The 19,689-nt window shown below is 44.6% G+C and overlaps 1 protein-coding gene across 6 annotated transcripts in view; it reads right to left on the bottom strand.

Moving 5' to 3' along the window:
* Positions 1-19,689, bottom strand: part of CFAP20DC (CFAP20 domain containing) — a 151,378-nt gene that overhangs the window by 123,691 nt on the left and 7,998 nt on the right. For all 6 annotated transcript variants that reach the window (XM_083723738.1, XM_083723739.1, XM_083723740.1 and 3 more), the window contains exons 2-4: positions 14,426-14,518; positions 6,662-6,751; positions 5,733-5,826 (exon numbers count right to left, since the gene is read on the bottom strand). In XM_083723738.1, the coding sequence (XP_083579864.1) occupies positions 5,733-5,826; positions 6,662-6,751; positions 14,426-14,446 (205 nt within the window). In that variant the 5' untranslated portion in view covers positions 14,447-14,518. The remainder of the gene's footprint in view (positions 1-5,732; positions 5,827-6,661; positions 6,752-14,425; positions 14,519-19,689) is intronic.

The following is a 19,689-nucleotide window of genomic DNA, read 5'->3' as shown; positions in this document are numbered from 1 at the left end:
GGTATAAAAAGGTTGACTACCCCTGATCTAGACACAAAGAAATGTTTCCGTTAAACACGTTGCAAACTTTGTATGAGAAATCGGGTTAGCAAAAATGAACTCCACAGTGCCATCTGATGTTAGTGTTAGAATGCATAAACACATATAAAGCGCTTTTTCTTTGCCAATGTAGCTGAGTCCAAAGAAGCGTTGGCATTCCTGCTTTTCCCTTTCAGAGTCTTTAATAGTTAATATAGGCATAGGCAAACTCGGCTCCCATCATCCCACTGGTCCTGTTAGCTAGGGATGATGGGAGTTGTAGTCCCAAAACAGCTGGAGGGCCGACTTTGCCTATGCCTGAGTTAATAGATATGCAGCTGTGGGTTTTGTGTTTTAAAGAAGCCTGTTTAACTGGGTTCAATGATTAATCATAGAATTTCATTCTATGTTTAAATTCCTCTGAGAACTTTGCTGGACTGGGGGTATATAAATGTCATAAATTTACTTCCTGGTAAGCATAATTGGGACTGTGGCCTTGGGGACAAGCCTCTTTAAAGCAGTGCCGGGAAAACCTCAGGCCAATCCATTTACAAATTTTGGGCAACCTCTGTGGTATGGCAGCCCAATCAGATTATTTTGGACTCACCACATCCACCTTACATGGGCCTGACATCATATATGACATTGGGCACAGAAAAGTTCAGGCTCTACCTAAAGGAAGAAGAACTCAATGTGCTCCTGGTTCTGACTTTGCAGCCAAAAGTTGACACTTCTTGAATTTTACACTGTTTCACGCACAGAGACACAAAGGTGGAGAATTCAAGAACTGCTGACTTTTGTCTGCAGATGAAGAAGCAGGAGTCTATAGAGTGCACTTCTGATTCTTCCTTTGCATCCCTGGTTTGAATACTTCCTTTCAGGCATGGCTTGAAGTCAAATCTGGGATGCAAATGATGAGTCAGGGATGCAAAGAAAACTTCCTTTGCATCCATGGCTTGATCTTTAAATCACCTGTTCTCATATCACAGTTTGCCTGCTGAAATGAAATGCTGAAGAGCCACTGTCGCTCAATTTAGACAGCACTGAACAGGATGGACCAATGGTCTCACTCAACAGAAGGCAGCTTCTTAATGTTCATATCACAAAAGTTTTTGTTACAGGTAGGTAGCCGTGTTGGTCTACGGTAGTCAAAACAAAATAAAATCACTACAGTGGTACCTCTGGTTAAGAACTTATTTCGTTCTGGAGGTCCATTCTTAACCTGAAACTGTTTTTAACCTGAAGTACCACTTTAGCTAATGGGGACTCTCGCTGATGCCGCGCCGCCGTTGTGCGATTTCTGTTCTCATCCTGAAGCAAAGTTCTTAACTTGAGGTACTATTTCTCAGTTAGCGGAGTCTGTAACCTGAAGCGTTTGTAACCTGAGGTACCGCTGTATATATAAGGTCTGGTGACTTCTGTTTCAGTGTGTCTGAAGAAGTGTGCATGCACACAAAAGCTCATACTAATAACAAACTTAATTGGTCTCTAAGGTGCTATTGTAAGGAATTTTTTTTATTTTGTCTCCAAAAGTTTTTGATTGCCTTAATTCACACCAAAAATCTTCTTTCAAGAGCACTCAATAGAACAAGCCCAGTGTCTTAAGTTTAACGTAGCCTCAAGCAATTTCTCCAACATTTGCCTGCTGTTTACCCATATATTTTTGCTTTCAGTTTTAAAGCCTAGTTTAATGTTTTGATTTTAAATATGTGATAATTAGCCTACAGAATAAATCTAAATAAATCTAAATAAATACAAAGTGGTAAGAGTCAGAATGACTCTACAGTTCACTGCAAAATCAAGGGAAATGGTAATTCAAATTTAAGCTGTCAACACAAAGATTGCAATAGTCTTAGTAATTAACAATTCTCAAATTAAGCCTGAGCACTTTGTTGTAACCCTGCCAACAAACAATTCAAAATTCCATTTCTCATTAAAGATGCATTAAATATTTAGAGATCTGAAAATTTTACAGCAGAAATTTAAAATTAATTGAACCCCATAAGCATTAATGCAGTAGCACACTTTAAAGCACCTCATTTCTCATATAGACAGTGTTTGGAAAGTTAATTTGCAATTACAAAATATTATCCAATAAATATTGGAATGTTCACTTTAACCAGAACATCACATGACAACCAAATCACATAGCTGAAAATGGCAAATCCCAATCCAAGATACAGTTCAAATGGCAGAAAGCTTTATAAAGGTAAAGGTAAAGGTACCCCTGCCCGTATGGGCCAGTCTTGACAGACTCTGCGGTTGTGCGCCCATCTCACTTAAGAGGCCAGGGGCCAGCGCTGTCCGGAGACACTTCCGGGTCACGTGGCCAGCATGACATCGCTGCTCTGGCGAGCCAGAGCCACACACGGAAACGCCTTTTACCTTCCCGCTGGTAAGCGGTCCTTATTTATCTACTTGCACCCGGAGGTGCTTTCGAACTGCTAGGTTGGCAGGCGCTGGGACCGAGCAGCGGGAGCGCACCCCGCCGCAGGGATTCGAACCGCCGACCTTTCGATCGGCAAGTCCTAGGCGCTGAGGCTTTAACCCACAGCGCCATCTGCGTCCCCCTTTCTTTCTATAAAGAAAGCTTTATAGGCAGTGCCTAAATTTCAGAATGGTAGGTGTCTATCTTGTTTCAGCTGGTAATGGATTCTAGGGAGATGGAGCTGCAACCCTAAAAGCCTGGTTCCCATGAGAAATTAAGTGCACCTCTGTGGCAAATGGTACACTATCAGTGCCCCATCTAAGCACCACAGCTGCGGGGCAGTGAGATATTTTGAGACAGTCTCTTAGATGTCTTAGCAAGCCAAGCTGGCAAATGAAGCTCCTAGTTACTGGGGCCACCTGTGCCTCAAGTGACAAAGACTGGACCTGGAGCAGCCTCAAACTATGTAACTGTAAATTTAGAGGGAATGCAACCCTCTCCAGAATAAGCAGCTGATCTATCTCCTGGACCTGAGGATCACTCCCCACAGGGCCGTCCTCTTAACAGGTTTAAACTCAGCTTATTATCTTAAAGGAAGATAGCGGACAGCATCTAAAATACTCTCAGAGACCTCTCATTAAAATTCTGAAAATTTGAGTCTGATTTCCAACCGTCTATACTTTACTCAGACTTGATCACTTTGCTCTATATGAAGACTACTAACATGCATATGAAACTGGTTAACCAACAGGTTATTTCACTTGCTCCAAACCCTAAGCATGCCATTCTGTGCATGAATCCCATGCATAAAAGGGCTTCCCCATATGCCTCAAAGAATGAGTTAGATCCCTAATAGCAAGATACCAAACATGTTCAAGGAAAAATTATTCTAATCAACCTAATTCCATGAAAATGAAATACACATGTGGTAGCTTCACCATACCAGCTCAGAGTACATTTCATCTGTGCTGAAAAAGCTGCTTATTCTTTCCCTGTGCTGAAAATAAATTTGTACTCATTTTGACATAAAGGCCCATGTAAACTCGTCAAAAGAAATAAAAGCTACCTCTAACATTTGCTTCTAACATATTTCATCTGAAGTAAACATAAACAAAACAAACGAATAGGCAATAAACAACGTGCAGTGCCTAGAGGCTGACTTGTAATGTCATCATGAAAGAAATGGGGGCAGATCCTTCTTGTCTGAGAGAATAGCAGAGCTATTAGGCCGCATTCTGGACATTCTTAAAATAATCATTCCTTTGTTTGCAAAATATAGCCATTTTAAAATCATTGATGGCTCATTTTCTAGATCTTTAGAAAACACACACAGAGGAAGAGAGAGAGCAAAAAGGAGCAGTAGAAACCGTAAACACATGCTGCCAAACATTTTTAAATGAACATTTTAAATACAGACAAATGACATATTTATTGAATACTATTTCCTTATGAAGTTATGCTGTAACTCATTGCTACAACCCCATTTGTAATTGTGACTACCACCAAAAATATTTACTTGCACAATAATAAGCTGTGATATGACTAGCAGATATACTACTTTCTTAGTTCCCAGAATTCTCAGCTCACTAAATAAAAACTGCACTATTAATGCTCAAAATGTACCTTCTTTTATTCAGGACATATCTTTGTACATGTTTTCGCAGCTGCTGCCAGCACATAGTTTTTAAGAGCTCATCCACTTGCAATACATGCTGCCCTCACTCTGCTTCCAAACCCCAGCGCGTTCTCTCTCTCTCTCTCTCTCTCTCTCCCCCTCCCTCTCCCTCTCTCTCTGTACATGTGTCTGATTGCCTCACATGTGATGAATTTAAGAGCAAAGGAAAGTTCATCTGTTCTTACTCAGAAACTATGTTCTGGGGTTTCTTTGTTTTTAAAGGCACAATGTAAGATACAGAAGACTAGCAAGGTTTGACATCAGTATCTGAAATGAATTCTATGCCCTGACTTTGTTGAAGGCAGTCTACTGTGACCTTACAGTGTCAGCCTGAACGATGGAGATCCAAATTAAAATCATCAGACTGCCCTGACATTCACTATCTCTCACTCTAACCTACCACACAGGGTTGCTGTGAGGACAAAATGGTGGAAGAGAAGAATCTAATGCTGGTGAAAGAAAGCAGTGTCTCTCCTCACAGTGGAAAATGGCAATAACCCAGAAACACAGGTGTTTTCCTTGAGGGAAGTGGTCTAGTATAATTGTACCATGCATTTGTTGCACAATAAACAGAGGCAGAGAAAGCCATCAGCGAAGATGGCAAGCCTTTCATACAAATCAAGCCACAATATAATAGTTGAAATTATGTGAGGAAAGGTCAATAGAGCTTAACAGAATGCCTTGGTAACTCGTGATAAGAATCTTATCTGATAGCTCAGTTGGTAGAGCATGAGACTCTTAATCCCAGGGTTATGGGTTCGAGTCCAACATTGGGCAAAGGATTCCTGCATTGCAGGGGGTTGGACTAAATGACCCTCGTGGTCATTTCCAACTCTATAATTATATGAAATATTTCCCCCCATAAAGGAATTTTATAGGAATTCATTAAGCCTAGAAACATGGAAAATACAGGATTACAGCTTGTTTTACAGAATTCACAGAAACAATTCAAAGACCTTCTTCAATGTGTGCCCGTATTTGTCAGTTAGTCATCATCTTTAGAGGGCCTATATGATCACAACTGGCTAGCCAACTCTGCTAAACTTACCAACAGGGAAGGAAGACATTTGGTTCCTTAGAAAGGAAGCACTTTGTACAGGGAAGCATTTGACTTCACAAGGAAGAGACTTTCCATTTTCTGAGTTCACGTGACACATGTATGCCTGATATATTTATTTATTACAGCTTTATCCTGCCTTTTCTCCAAAGAATTTAGAGTGGGGTACATGTTCTTCCTACTGCCATTTTATTCTTTTAACTACCGGTACGTTGTGAAGTATGTCATGCTGAAAGTGAGCCAGTCTGCTTAATAACCAAGTGAGGGCTTGAATTCATTTCTCCCCCATCTATGCATCACACTCTATTCTTTGCAGCATTCTGGCTTAAAGCAGCAGGAGGCCTAGGGGAAAATGATTAAAATATCAAGAGCAAAAGTAATTTTGACTAAGTGGCTCTAGCTGAAAAAGAAATTTCCCTCTAACTTTGGAAGAACCTAGCTTAAGATACAACTGGCCAAATTTTATATTTGTAGCACACTACTGGTTAAAAATCAAAGCCTAATCACATTTTATGATACTGTATTACATCTATATTTAATACATTTGTACTTACGAGCTTGCCTGGTTTCCTTAGGAAGTTGCATCTTGTTTGTTTGACTGCTTCCTTCAAGAACAAAGACAAAGCCTTTCACTTGCTTATCGAACTCCTATCAAAACAACAAAGAAGATATTATACTTGGGGCGGCCAAAACAATTGTCCAAAAACACCAATTTACTACAAATGCAAAGATTTTTATTGGTTGTGAAGCCTATCACGAGCAAAAGGCAGTACAATTGGCTGTCAATGCTGGGGTGGGTAACCCTTTTTTAACTCAAAGGCTACACCTGCTATTGCCAAACCCTCTGAGGATGATGTGCTGCACTCATTCTCTCGATTGCGAAAAGAAAGAAATCACTTTCACAATCAAACGGTTGGAAATCTTGGAGTCATATATGAGATTAGGGGCTGCTATCAGGACTCAGTAGTTATTTTGTTTTGTGAGTCACCCCTGGAAGCTGAAAGTTGGGATACTGTGTTGGGTCAGATTGTTATTATTAATATTTGACATTTTATTATGTTTTTATGTGTGTTGGAAGCCACCCAGAGTGGTTGGGGCAACCCAGTCAGATAGGCAGGGTATAAATAAAATTGTTGTTGTTGCTATTTTGTTAGTTCCCTCCTTCTCTGCCTTTGTGAAAGAAACCCAACATGCAGAATTTAAGCCGGTGAACCTTTCCTCATCACTATTTTCATGCCAGAAAAAGACTGGACTAGACCAGCAGTAATAAAAAAAAGCTATTCTAAGCCTGCTGCCATTAGAATTTTTTAGCTGTACGAAGTGCTAACTTGTGTGGTCATTTATTTTTGTCACAGTAAAAGAAGTGAAAGTGACAACTCTTCCACAGTCAGGTCAAAGCCCTTATTACTTTCTAATGTTAAGTTTCATGTACATTTTCTGTAGTTTATATACCAAGGTCTTATCATTCCTGCATGAGACATACCTTCCCAATTACCGAAGGACTGCCAGAAACCTTCCATTTCATTCCAGGGTTCTTGCCTTGAGCACTGAAGATTTCAACAAATGGGCCACCCTGTAAGAAAAGCAAACAATGACCTGCCCAGTGTGGTATCACTTGTGCTTTCTTTCACCACATTGCTCAATAATTTAATCATAAGGGTATCCATTTGAAACCAATTCCTGATATAAATACCAAGAGTAATAAGAGTGATTCACCCAGATGTCCAGGTGGCAGTGGTGATTAGAAGTGCTTTTTATCTGCTAATGCTGGTGCACCAGCTGTCCCCCTTATGGGAGAAGATGTACTTTTGCTGATGACACCAAATTATCCAGGGTGACAACAAGGGATTGCAAGGAGCTCCAAAAGAGTACAGTGGTACCTCTGGTTATGAACTTAATTCATTCCGGAGGTCCATTCTTAACCTGAAACTGTTCTTAACCTGAGGTACCACTTTAGCTAATGGGGCCTCCTGCTGCCACCACCGCCTGATTTCTGTTCTCATCCTGAAGTAAAGTTCTTAACCCAAGGTACTATTTCCGGGTTAGCAGAGTCTGTAACCTGAGGTATTTGTAACCCGAGGTGTTTGTAACCCGAGGTACCACTGTATCTACAAACTGGGTGAATAAGCAGTAAAATGGGTGATGCTGCTCAGCTTGAACAAGTATAATGTGGTGCACATTGAGGAAAAATCCTCAATTCAAATATGAACAAATGGGGTCTGATTTGGTGGTGACTGACCAAGTAAGAAGTCTTGTTTTTAACTGTTTTTACACTTTTCTTGTTTTATTTTCCTGCTTTGTTTTATTATATATATTATTGTTGTATAATTATGGTAAAGAGCTGGTAATAAATAAACTTTTGGCTCATTTCTGGAACAAGAACATATAAAATTGTGCATTCTGTGAGGAACATGAGCAGTTTTATTTCCGCTTTCATAATACCAAAAACTAAGGTTATCCAATGAAATTGAATTAGGAAAGATTCAAGACAGACAAAAGGAGTGTGTGTGTGTGTGTGTGTGTGTGTGTGTGATATATACCACTTCATTGCAACAAAACTTCCTAGCAGTTTACAAAAATATAAAATAAAATATTAATGTGATGGGATAGTGAGCTGCTTGTGCGTAAAAGCTTGATCCCTTTGGGGTTTGGCTGGTCATCCAAACCGAGGCACTAACGGAGCCCCCAAAGCATGACATCCGTCAGTCGCTGGTAGAATCTGACAGTGGGCGTTTACGAAATTTACGCCAACATAAAAGCTGTTTGACGGACATGCGCCTTCGTGACTCTCTGCGTGACAGTTTCCGGCGAAGGGTGGGAGTTCCTAACGGGGGTCTTGTTACCTCTTCGCTATTCTCACTAGAAGTATCCCAGAGCCTCCCCTCCGCTGTGACTCCTGCACTCCCCCTGCTGGTTCCTTCCTCTGCTGCAGATTCTCTCCTATTCTCCTGGAGCCTGTCCACCACCTGTCCCTCCGATGGCAGTTCCCTGACATCCACCTCCCCCCCAGGGCCCCCTTCACCCCCTCCCGCCTCCTCTCCCACTGGCGGTGAGGGCGGAAAGCCCCTGAAGGAACTCTCCTCGTCGTCCGAGGATTCAAACACTTCTAGCCACGGCGTACCGTCTCTCTCTCCGTCTTCCTCTTCTTCGTCGGAGTCGGCTTCCTCACCCACCCCTGACTCTGGGAACCCTTCAAACTCTCCTTCCTCATCGGTGGTCCCAAAGTGTTCTCTTCTAAATCGTGCCACGGGTTGCGGTTTTCTTGGGAAACGCTGATGAAATGTTTCTATTAAGACCTCGTCATTGACTACCTCTGCTGGTACCCAAGTGTTTTCCGACTCTACTTCCCCCTCCCATTCTACCAGATATTCCACCTGATTCCCCTTCCACCTGGAATCAATGATTCCTGCCACGTTCATGTCGCTCTCTCTCTCTTCTATCACGGGTGTTTGGGTGGCCTCTCTCTCATGCTCCCCCCACTCACGTCCCTCTCGGTACGGCGACAGTAATGACCTGTGAAATACTGGGTGTAATTTCATGTGACTGGGCAGCCTGAATTTGAATGCTACTGGGTTGACCTGCTGTATGACCTCAAAGGGTCCCAATCTTTTGGGTCTCAATTTCTTACTCCCGCCCTTGAACAGTAGTCCTTGGGTGGATAACCACACCCGGTCTCCCACCCTTATAGTTTCACCTTCCCTCCTATTTCTGTCTGCTTGCTTCTTATATTCTTCCTTGGCTTTCTCTAAATTAAGTTGAAGCTGACGGTGGATCGCTTCCATCTCTTCAAAAAAATATTCCGCCGCCGGCACGCTCCACCTCTCCCCTCTCTCTCCTGGGAATGCCCGGGGGTGACACCCATAATTTGCCAGAAAGGGACTCATCCCTGTGGACACGTTCTCCGCGTTGTTGTAGGCAAATTCTGCTAGAGGTAACTTATCCACCCAATCATTTTCTCTGTCTTTTACATAACACCTCAGGTATTGTTGTAAAATCCCGTTTGCCCTTTCCGCTTGCCCATTTGTTTCTGGGTGCCGGGCAGTTGAGAAATTGAGTTCTACGTGCAGTAAGCTCATAACTTTCCTCCAGAACCTGGAAGTAAATTGTTTCCCTCTGTCGCTCAAAACCCTCAAGGGGGCGCCATGCAACCTAAAAATATGTTCTACAAACAACTTGGCGGTTTCCTCCGCTGTGACCGCATGTGAACAAGCTATAAAATGACACATCTTGGTTAATAGATCTACCACCACCATGACCTTTTGCCTTTGGATTTTGGCAGGTCCGTCATAAAATCTATGGATACTGCCTCCCATGGCCTTTCTGGCGTGGGTAAGGGTTGTAATAACCCCGCTGGCGCCACCCTCTCTTCTTTCGCTCGCTGGCACCTGTCACAACCCCTGACATATTCCCGTACGTCCTCCCTCACCTTGGGCCACCAAAACTCCCTGGTATCCAACCACATGGTTTTGTGCTGTCCAAAATGTCCCGCTGTGGGGCTGTCATGCAACTGCTTGAGTACTCTGCCCCTCAGTTCCCCATCGGGTATGTACAGCGCCCCTTTGTAATACAACGCCCCGTTCTTTTCTTCAAACCCCCCTGTGTTCTCCTCTGTCCTCCTGAGCTCTCTGAGTTTCTCTTGGGCGTATTCATCGTTCTCAGTACCCTCTATCAGTTCCCTCTGCCCCACCAATGCCGCCCCACACACCCAGCGGTCTTCAGGGATTACATGCCTTGCCTCAGGCGCTCCCTCCCCCTCTAAGTACTCAGGTTTCCTGGAAAGAGCGTCCGCCCTCACGTTCTCGGAGCCGGGCACGTAGCGAATCTCAAAGTGGAATTTGGAGAACTCCTGGGCCCATCGCACTTGTCTCTGGTTCAGCACTCGGGCTGTTCTCCAGTATTCCAGATTTTTGTGGTCAGTTCGGACTTGAACCTTGTGCTGCGCCCCAATCAGCAAGTGCCGCCATTTCCGGAATGCTTCATGAATGGCGAGCAGTTCTCGGTCGTATACTGTGTAGTTCCTCTCGGATTTGTTCAACTTCCGCGAGAAGAATGCACACGGTCTCCATTCAGACATATCTTTTCCCGGCTGGAGAAGAACGGCCCCCACCGCTCGGTCTGACGCGTCAGTCTCCACTCTCATTGGTTGTTGTAGATCCACGTGCAAAAGTTGCTCTTCCGACGCAAACGCCTGCTTTAAACGTTCGAACGCCCGCTGCGCTTCTTCCGTCCAAACAAATTTCTTTTTGCTACTAAGACAATCCGTGATGGGCGCTGTTAAATGGGCAAAGTTTTTGATGAACTTCCTATAGAAGTTTCCGAAGCCCAGGAACCTTTGCACGTCCTTCTTGGTCTTTGGTGTTTTCCATTCCAGTACCGCTTGAACCTTGCTGGGATCCATGGCCAATCCCTTGTCAGACAACCGGTACCCCAGGAATTCCACCTCCCTGGTATGAAACTGACACTTCTCCAGTTTCACCCACAGCCGGTTTTCTCGCAGCTTGCTCAGTACCTCTCTTACATCTCGCACATGCTGCTCCTCATTCTCTGAGTACACCAGGACGTCATCTAAGAACGCTACGCAGTTCTTGTAGAGCAGTGGCCCCAGGACGTGATTCATGAATGATTGAAAGCAGGCGGAGCCCGCTTGTAATCCGAAAGGCATAACCCGGTACTCAAAAGCCCCCAAGGGGGTGAACATAGTGGTCTTCCACTCATCCCCCTTTCTCACACGTATCAAGTTATATGCCCCCCTAAGGTCCAGCTTGGTAAAAATTTTCCCTTTTCTCACCCGTGTTAGAATGTCATCAATTCTAGGCATAGGGAAAGTCACTGGTTCTGACACTGCATTTAGGGCCCTGAAATCACATACAAGCCTGGGCTTGCCCGTGTTTTTTTTGTCCACAAAGAACACTGGGCTGCCCCCCACCGCTCGTGACTCTCTGATGAAACCTCGCTTGAGGTTCTTGTCAATGAACTCCTGCATCTCACTGTCTGACATTGCATACAGCTTGCCCACTGGCAATTGTGCTCCTGGGAGTAAGTTAATTTGACAGTCAAAGGGTCTGTGCGGGGGCAGTTTATCTGCTTCTTTTTCGCTGAATACGTCAATCAAGTCAGCGTATTGTGGTGGCACCCTCCCCTTGTCCATCACTTCCATCCCTGCTAGAGTGGCCCTGGCCCCTGCCTGAGCCTCTCCCTCCTTGCAGTGTTCTAGGCAATGTGCTGATCCAAAGGAAACCACTCTCTGATGCCAGCCTACTAGCGGATCGTGTAGCGCCAGCCAGCTCATACCCAAGATAATAGGAGCTCCCCCCAAGGTGGCTACGTTAAACGCTATCAGTTCTGTGTGTCTTGCCACCCTCATTATCATTGGTACAGTCTGTTGGCTCACTTCTCCTCCCAACAGCTCCCTCCCATCAATCGTGGTAACCTGCAAAGGCTTACTTAATGGGATAGTCTGTATCTGGTGTTCAGCTGCAAACTCCTTACTCATGAAATTACATGAGCTACCTGAATCCAATAGCGCTTTTATCTTCAGTGGGTGTCCGTTTGCCAGTTCCAGCAACACCTCAATCACAAGCGCTGGTCTTGGAGGTTCCGGCGTGGGCACATTCACTACTCCCTGGCCTGGCTGCTGTGCCCTGATGTTGGCAACCAGGCGTTGGCTTTTACTTGCTCCGTGATTTCTTCTTCCTCCTTCCCCCCAACAGTTCCCGCCATCCCTTGCCATTCCTTCCTTTGCGGACAGACTCTGGCAAAGTGACCTGGCTGTTGGCAGAGATAGCATCTCTTGCCGCTCTTTCCCTCCTTCTTCCGCCCTTCACTGGTGTTTGAAACTGCGCGCGCGCGCGCTGTTCCAAGTTCCATCGGCTCTGCTGGCGGGAAAGGCTGCTCCGGAATCTCTGGAATGCGGAAGTCCTTCCAACGTTCCCCCTTTCCTTCCCGCTTTTCCATAGCTCTAGCCTCCTGGCGTGCTCCTATGGACAGCGCTGATTTAGTCAGCTGATCCATAGACTCCACCCTAGGCGCCCGGGAAAGTTCATCTTTCACTGCCGGAGAGAGACCTTCTTCAAACAGCATTTGAATAGGTTCACTAGCAAGGTCCCACCCTAGTCTATGAATCAGCATGGTGAACTCAGTCCAGTACTCACGTACAGATCGGCTCCCCTGTTTACACGCCATTAACTGTCTGCGCACCACCCCCTGCTCGATCTCGCTGGAAAACATCAAGTCCATAGCGCGAAAAAACTTCATTGTGTCCTTTAAGATTTCATTATTGGCTGCCATCAGGGGCCGAACCCAGTCCTTCGCCCCTCCCTCTAGATGGCCAATCACGTACGCCACTCTAGAGTTCTCATCGGGGAAGTCATCAAACAGTAGATTGAGAGCATATTGCATCTCTGTCCTAAAGGCTTGATAGTTCCTGGGATCCCCCCCAAATTTCTGCACCAATCCAGGCACCCGTCTGGCAAGTGGGGTGGTTTTCCCTTTATCCGCATCTTGAGCCCTCCTCTCCTCGAGCCTCGCCGTTTGCAGCGCCAGCTGGACCTCCAACGCCCTGTACCTTTCTTCCAGGCTTGGACCTGCTCCAGCTCCAGCTCCTGCTCCTCCGGTTCCGGCTGGTTCGCTCATGATGCCCTCTGCTTGCACAAGCTGCTTTCAAGGACTGTCAGATTGCTGTGATGGGATAGTGAGCTGCTTGTGCGTAAAAGCTTGATCCCTCTGGGGTTTGGCTGGTCATCCAAACCGAGGCACTAACGGAGCCCCCAAAGCATGACATCCGTCAGTCGCTGGTAGAATCTGACAGTGGGCGTTTACGGAATTTACGCCAACATAAAAGCTGTTTGACGGACATGCGCCTTCGTGACTCTCTGCGTGACAGTTTCCGGCGAAGGGTGGGAGTTCCTAACGGGGGTCTTGTTACCTCTTCGCTATTCTCACTAGAAGTATCCCAGAGCCTCCCCTCCGCTGTGACTCCTGCACTCCCCCTGCTGGTTCCTTCCTCTGCTGCAGATTCTCTCCTATTCTCCTGGAGCCTGTCCACCACCTGTCCCTCCGATGGCAGTTCCCTGACAATTAATATTCTGATTTAAAAAGGTAAAAACAAGTACTGTATTTTTCACCCTATAGGACGCACTTTTCCCCCTCCAAAAATGAAGGGAAAATCTGTGTGCGTCCTATGGGGCGAATACAGGTTTTCGCTGAAGCTTGGGGAGCGAGAGGGGTCGGTGCGCACCGACCCCTCTTGCTCTCCAGGCTTCAGGAAGCTATCAGCAAGCCTGGGGAGCCCACAGGAGTTCCCGCAGGGCTCCCCATGCTGCAGATAGCAGCCTGCCGCCCGGCGCGACAGGCACCCTTAAGCAGAGTGCCCCTCGCGCGGGGCAGACATCCGCAGCGTCAAGAGCCCTGCGGGAGTTCCCGCGGGGCTCCCCACGCTGCGGATAGCAGCCTGCTGCCCGGCGCAGAAGCCACCCTTAAGCAGAGCACCCCTCGCACCGGGCAGACATCTGGAGCGTCGGGAGCCCTGCAGGAGTTCCCGCGGGGCTCCCCACACTGTGGATAGCAGCCTGCCGCCCCGGTGCGCGGGGCGTCCTTAAGCAGAGCGCCCCACGTGCCGGGCAGACATCGGCCAGCCCCACAAGCTCGGGGAACAGCTGGGAGGCGCTGCGCCGCCATACCGCTGTTCCCCGACTTGGTTTTTTTCCTTTATTTCCCCCACAAAAAAGCTAGGTGCGTCCTATGGGACGAAAAATACGGTATTTAAAAACATTGCAAATAATGTTTTAAAACACTCAAAAAAACCTCTGGAATTCACGGCCATGCGATTGCCACCCTACTTTAAAAGGGATTAGACAAATTAATGGTATGCTTCTGAACATCTGTTGTTAAACAAAATAAGTGGGGAGACTCCTATTGTTCTCGTATTCTGCTTGTGGGCTGGAGCAGGATCTTAGCTAGAAGAAGCAGATTTCATTAAGGGAAAATGTGCTTCAAATGCACTTTAAAGAAATAATTGTGTATATATAGCTTTATGGGCTGGGAATGATTAGAAACTGACTAACTATCAAAGCCAGAAAAGTCTTCAAAGAAGATCTAGACCGTTATAAAACAGAAATGAACATCAATCACTGAGCTTAAAAAAAAGCTCAGACTAAAAGCTCAAACTAACGTTTTCAATATTTTGCTCTTTTTTTAGGTTTGTTTATAGGTTTGTGTAAAAGTTAACGAATAAACATTTCTGTTTTACCTGATATTCATTTTTGAACATCCTGACAGCAATTTCACAGCTGGAACAATTATTTCAATACACCAGTGAACAATGGGATGCTTCTAGAAGTCACTAGAAATAAAGAAAAAACATTACATGAAATTCCACAAAAGCTTTACTAAAATAGTAAACAGTACTGTGTTTGAAATACTGCCTAGCACTAGTTAGTATCCCATAATATCTGAAGCAAAAGAAGTGTGTTTTACTGTGGACCACCTTCTTGGTTCTGGGTGTGCTTACTAGCTAGTTCAGCTTTCTCTGTTTACAGGACAAATATCCAACCTTAGACATCAATCAATCAATCAATCAATCAATCAATCCTGACAAATATTCAAGCAATTGTAGTGCAACATCCTCACATAAATATGGCAGCCTCTTTTTCCACTGAGGATCATGGGGTCTGTAGTTCAATGGTCTATCTTGGGGATAGGGTAGTAGCAGGCTACTGAAGACATCTGTATTGGGTAGTTTTTAATGTTTGATTATGTTTTTTATATGTACTGGAAGCCACCTAAAGCGGCTGGGGAAACTCAGCCAGATGGGCAGGGTATAAATAATAAAATTATTATTATTAGGCGGCAGAGGAAGAAACTTGACCCATCGGGGTATTAGAACGGTAGTCTTCAACTTTTTCTGAAGTAGAACCCATCTTGAACCCAAAAAATGCTCTTGCGGATTTATATCTTACTTTTTAACCATATATTTCTATGGTAGTATGACTTTTGTTGCAGCGCACCTTGAATCAGACCACAACACTTTACTGGGCTCCAGTACACCAACTGCAGACCAATGAATTAGAATGAAACTATCAAAAGGCCCAATTCCTTTTGCTGCCCAGTAGAGATCAAAAGATCAAACTGATGGCGATGCTTCTTGCACATTTATCAAAAACTTCTCTCTTGCTGTTTTCTATGAGCAACTACAGCTGGAGCATCTGCACTTGAGTCAAGGAAGTACCTTGGAATTTAGGAGCACTGGGATTTAGCCTATTCACATGAAAGGCTACAGCTTGGTCCTGATTATTAAATGCCTTGCACATCACTTGATAAGTGTGACTTGGAGTGATGACCTGCACGAATGAATGAATCATCACTGAACACTGCAGAATGAACACTGCAGAAAGAATAACCTGACATTTACTTCAAATGCAAGGCCTTTCAATAGAAATGGCTCCAACATCTAGTTATCAGTTGTTAAGTATCCAAGTCATCAAGTGTAGAGAAATCAAGCAATATACATGAATGTGAAAATCAGGCCTTAGCATGGCTTCTCTACAGCACTGGTAGTAACTTTGATAGAAGAATTTTCCATAAAATGGTGTCTGTACCATTTTCTTCCTTTTAACATTAACTATTTTGTGATACTTTCTGAAATAAAAGTCTACCATACCTTAGAAATTAACAATGACCTCCTCTTTAGCTAGTGCATTAAAAATACTCGCTATTACATTTGGGAGATAAAACTGAGCTTTAAAAAGAAAAATATCTCAAAGCAGTCGTGCTATGATCATAATCTAGTGTACATATTTTTATGTTACTGATTCAACAGTGTCTATTACCAGGACTTTGATGTGCACTTCATCACATCTGCTACCCAAGGCAGATATCAGTTTTCTAAAAGTTTAAGACATTTATATAAAAAGCAAATGTATTATCTAGTAATTACTTTAAATTGCTTTACTAAATTGACAGCATGAATTAAATTGTAACATGTGGTTAAATAGCACTGCAAAATTTCTTTGGTCTTTAAATAAAAGTCTGGTAGTGCCTTACATTTAAAATAAGGCATTCTTATTAGTAAAGGAAAGCAAACATATCTCAGTGTCAACACTGCAGCTTTTACTTGTACATATTTTTCTTTGACGATCACACTTCTTGGTGGAAAAAAATCCTCCCGTATACTCCAGCCATAAAGATGCTTTCACAACTGCCACTAGCCAACAATTTTAGTCTGGGATGCACTGCTTGTGAATGTTGTCAACATGGAAGCTATTGCAAGCAAGAAGGCCTACATTAGAAAATGGAAGTCTTGTCCCGATGAAGAAAGCAAAACAAAATATGAAGTTTGGTAAAAGAAATGCAGACAGTAAAAAGGTAAAGGAACCCTGGTTAGGACCAGTCAAAGGTAACTATGGGGTGTGATGCTCATCCTGCTTTTCAGGCCAAGGGAGCAAGCGTTGGTCCACAGACAGCTTTCAGAGTCATTTGGCCAGCATGACTAAACCACTTATTATTTATTTATTATTTATATACCGCCATATATACGGGACACCATGATGGAAGCCAGAGTGCACAGAAACGCTGTTTACCTTCCCGCCGCAGCGGTACCTATTTATCTACTTGCACTGGTATACTTTCAAACTGCTAGGTTGGCAGAAGCTGGGACAGAGCAACAGGAGCTCACCCCATCATGCAGATTCGAACCGCCAACCTTCTGATCAGCAAGCTCAAGAGACTCAGCGGTTTAGATCACAGTGCCACCCGCATCCCCTGCAAGCAGACAATAAGAGATGGAGTGTGTGTGAAAAATTCAAAGAGCACATTGCTAAAATATAAAGGTCCACAACAAAAAAAATTAATACACCAGTAGCAGGAGACCAGCTAGGATGGTGGTTGGATTTACAGATGACAAAGGAGTCAAGGGTGTGCTAAAGGAGGAAAATAAGATTGAAGAGAAGCTGAATTATTTGCATCCGTCTTCACAGTGGAAGCTGTAGGGCAGATCCTTGTTCCTGAACTAACTTTCACTGGAAGGGAGTGTAAAGAACAGAGGCAAATAGTGGTAAGATGGTAAGAGACGTTCTAGGCCTTATTGTCAAATTTAAAAATGACAAATCACCAGGGGTAAATGACATCTATCCACGAGTTTCTAAAGAACTTCCAAGTGAAATTGCTAATCTACAAAACTATGTGACTTTCCCCTAGTATCAGCGTTCATGCCTCAGGTGTAGAAAGTGCCCATTGTAACACCAATTTTAAACACAGAATTCAGGAAATTACAGGTCATGCAGTTGGAGGGCTTTAAAAGAGGATAAGACAAACTAATGGAGAACAGCCATGATGGCTGGAGCTATTCATAGCCCTATGTTGTACCTCAACTGTTGGAGGCAGAATGCCTTTGAATACCAGTGCTGGGAATCACAAGTGGGGAAGGAACTTAGTGCTCAGGTCCTGCTTGTTGGCTTCCCATAGACATATGGCTAACCACTGTGAATAGGATACTGGACTGGATGGGCATCTGTCTTGATCCGTGTGTGCTCTTATTACAGTGGTACCTCGGGTTACATATGCTTCAGATTACAGACTCTGCTAACCCAGAAATAGTACCTCGGGTTAAGAACTTTGCTTCAGGATGAGAACAGAAATCGTTCTCCGGTGGCGCGGCAGTAGCAGCAGGCCCCATTAGCTAAAGTGGTGCTTCAGGTTAAGAACATTTTCAGCTTAAGAATGGACCTCTGGAATGAATTAAGTACTTAACCCAAGGTACCACTGTATTTATATATGCATTCTAGTAATAGAGGTTTTGTATTCATTTTTCAACTGCAAATAAATACTTTATGTGGAGCTAACAATAATAATGTAAGACTAGCTACAGCAACTCAAATAGCTCCAATAGTGCATACTAACTGTCTCTATTACGAAACCTAATGTTGTATAGGCGTGAGTATTAGGATAGTGTTGCAAGCAGATGAGCAAATATTGAACAGCTACTAGCCTTTCCTAAAGTGTAACAGTCCTAAAAAGTAATACAGTGGTGCCCCGCAAGACGAACGCCTCGCAAGACGAAAAACCCGCTAGACGAAAGGGTTTTCCGTTTTGGAGGCTTCGCAAGAAGAAAGCCCATAGGGAAATCTCCGGGGACCTCTTTTAAATGCTAGCGGTGGGGAGCAAAGCCTTCCCCCCCCCCTCCGGCCTTCAGAAGAGGTCCAGGAAGGCCGGCGGGGGCCGAAAGGCTTTGCTCCCCACCGCCAGCATTTTAAAAGCAGTCCGGGATAGCAGGGAAGCGCTTCCCGCTATCCCGGATGGCTTTTGAAGGCAGGTGGGGGGGAGCAAAGACTTTTGCCCCCCGCCGGCCTTCAGAAGAGGTCCTGGACCTCTTCTGAAGGCCGACGGGGGGCAAAAGTCTTTGCTCCCCCCTGCCTGCCTTCCCGGGAGAGCGGAGAAACGCAGCGCATTTCTCCGCTGTCCCGGACGGCTTTTGAAGGCAGGCGGGGGGGAGCAAAGTCTTTGTCCCCCCTGCCTGCCGCTGTCCCGGGGCGATTTAAAAGCCCCCGGGAAGGCAGGCAGGGGGGACTTTTGCCCCCCGCCAGCCTTCAGAAGAGGTCCTGGACCTCTTTTAAAATGCTGGGGGATGGCAGCGAAGGGTTCGCTGCCACCCGCCAGCATTTTAAGATCGCCCCGGGACAGCGGAGAAGTCTCCTCTGTCCCGGGAAGGCAGGCGGGGGGGAAGCAAAGACTTTCGCTCCCCGCCGGCCTTCAGAAGAGGTCGGGGGACAGACTGTCCCCGGACCTGGTCTGAAGGCAGTTTCCATAGGAACGCATTGATTGATTTTCAATGCATTCCTATGGGAAACCGTGCTTCGCAAGACGAAAAACTCGCAAGACGAAAAGACTTGCGGAATGAATTAATTTCGTCTTGCGAGGCACCACTGTAGTAGTTCCTATCTCATCTAGGCAGCCAGAATGCCATGCATAAGAAGGATGAGCAATTTCATCTTCTTCAAAGTTTGTATCATGAACATGGCAAACAGAACATCTAAATCCTCGACCAGATCCCATTCCAAAATTATGCATGCATCACAAACCCGCAATGTATTAAAAACTGATAGGACATGCATTTAAATTGATGAGCAGTGTCATGTGTTATTTTGTCTTTCTGAAGTTCTCTGTAAAGATTATTGCTTTTACTTTGCTTTGATATTGAAACAATGATAGCCAATAAAGAACATTAATACACCCCTACTAAGACCATCTATTATGTTAGCTTGTATTTTGAGGTAATATATGGTATGTCATTTTGATAGACTTAGTTTTAAATATTCAATATGTAGAATTCATTTGTCTGAAAGATGCTATGACCCTTCATATGTGATAAACTGTTGTTGTGTCTCAGCTTCACATAAATCAACACTGTTTTAAGGCCTATGATACTGAAATAATATCAATATATATGAATAAAACTGTGGCCAGGATCCCCGGGTGAGCCTTCTCAGGAAATGTGCAGTGACTTTAGGGACAGAGACC

Source organism: Podarcis gaigeae (assembly GCF_964106915.1).
Source record: "Podarcis gaigeae genome assembly, chromosome: 2".
Taxonomy (NCBI): domain Eukaryota; kingdom Metazoa; phylum Chordata; class Lepidosauria; order Squamata; family Lacertidae; genus Podarcis; species Podarcis gaigeae.
This window is presented reverse-complemented; position numbering and strand designations above follow the sequence as displayed.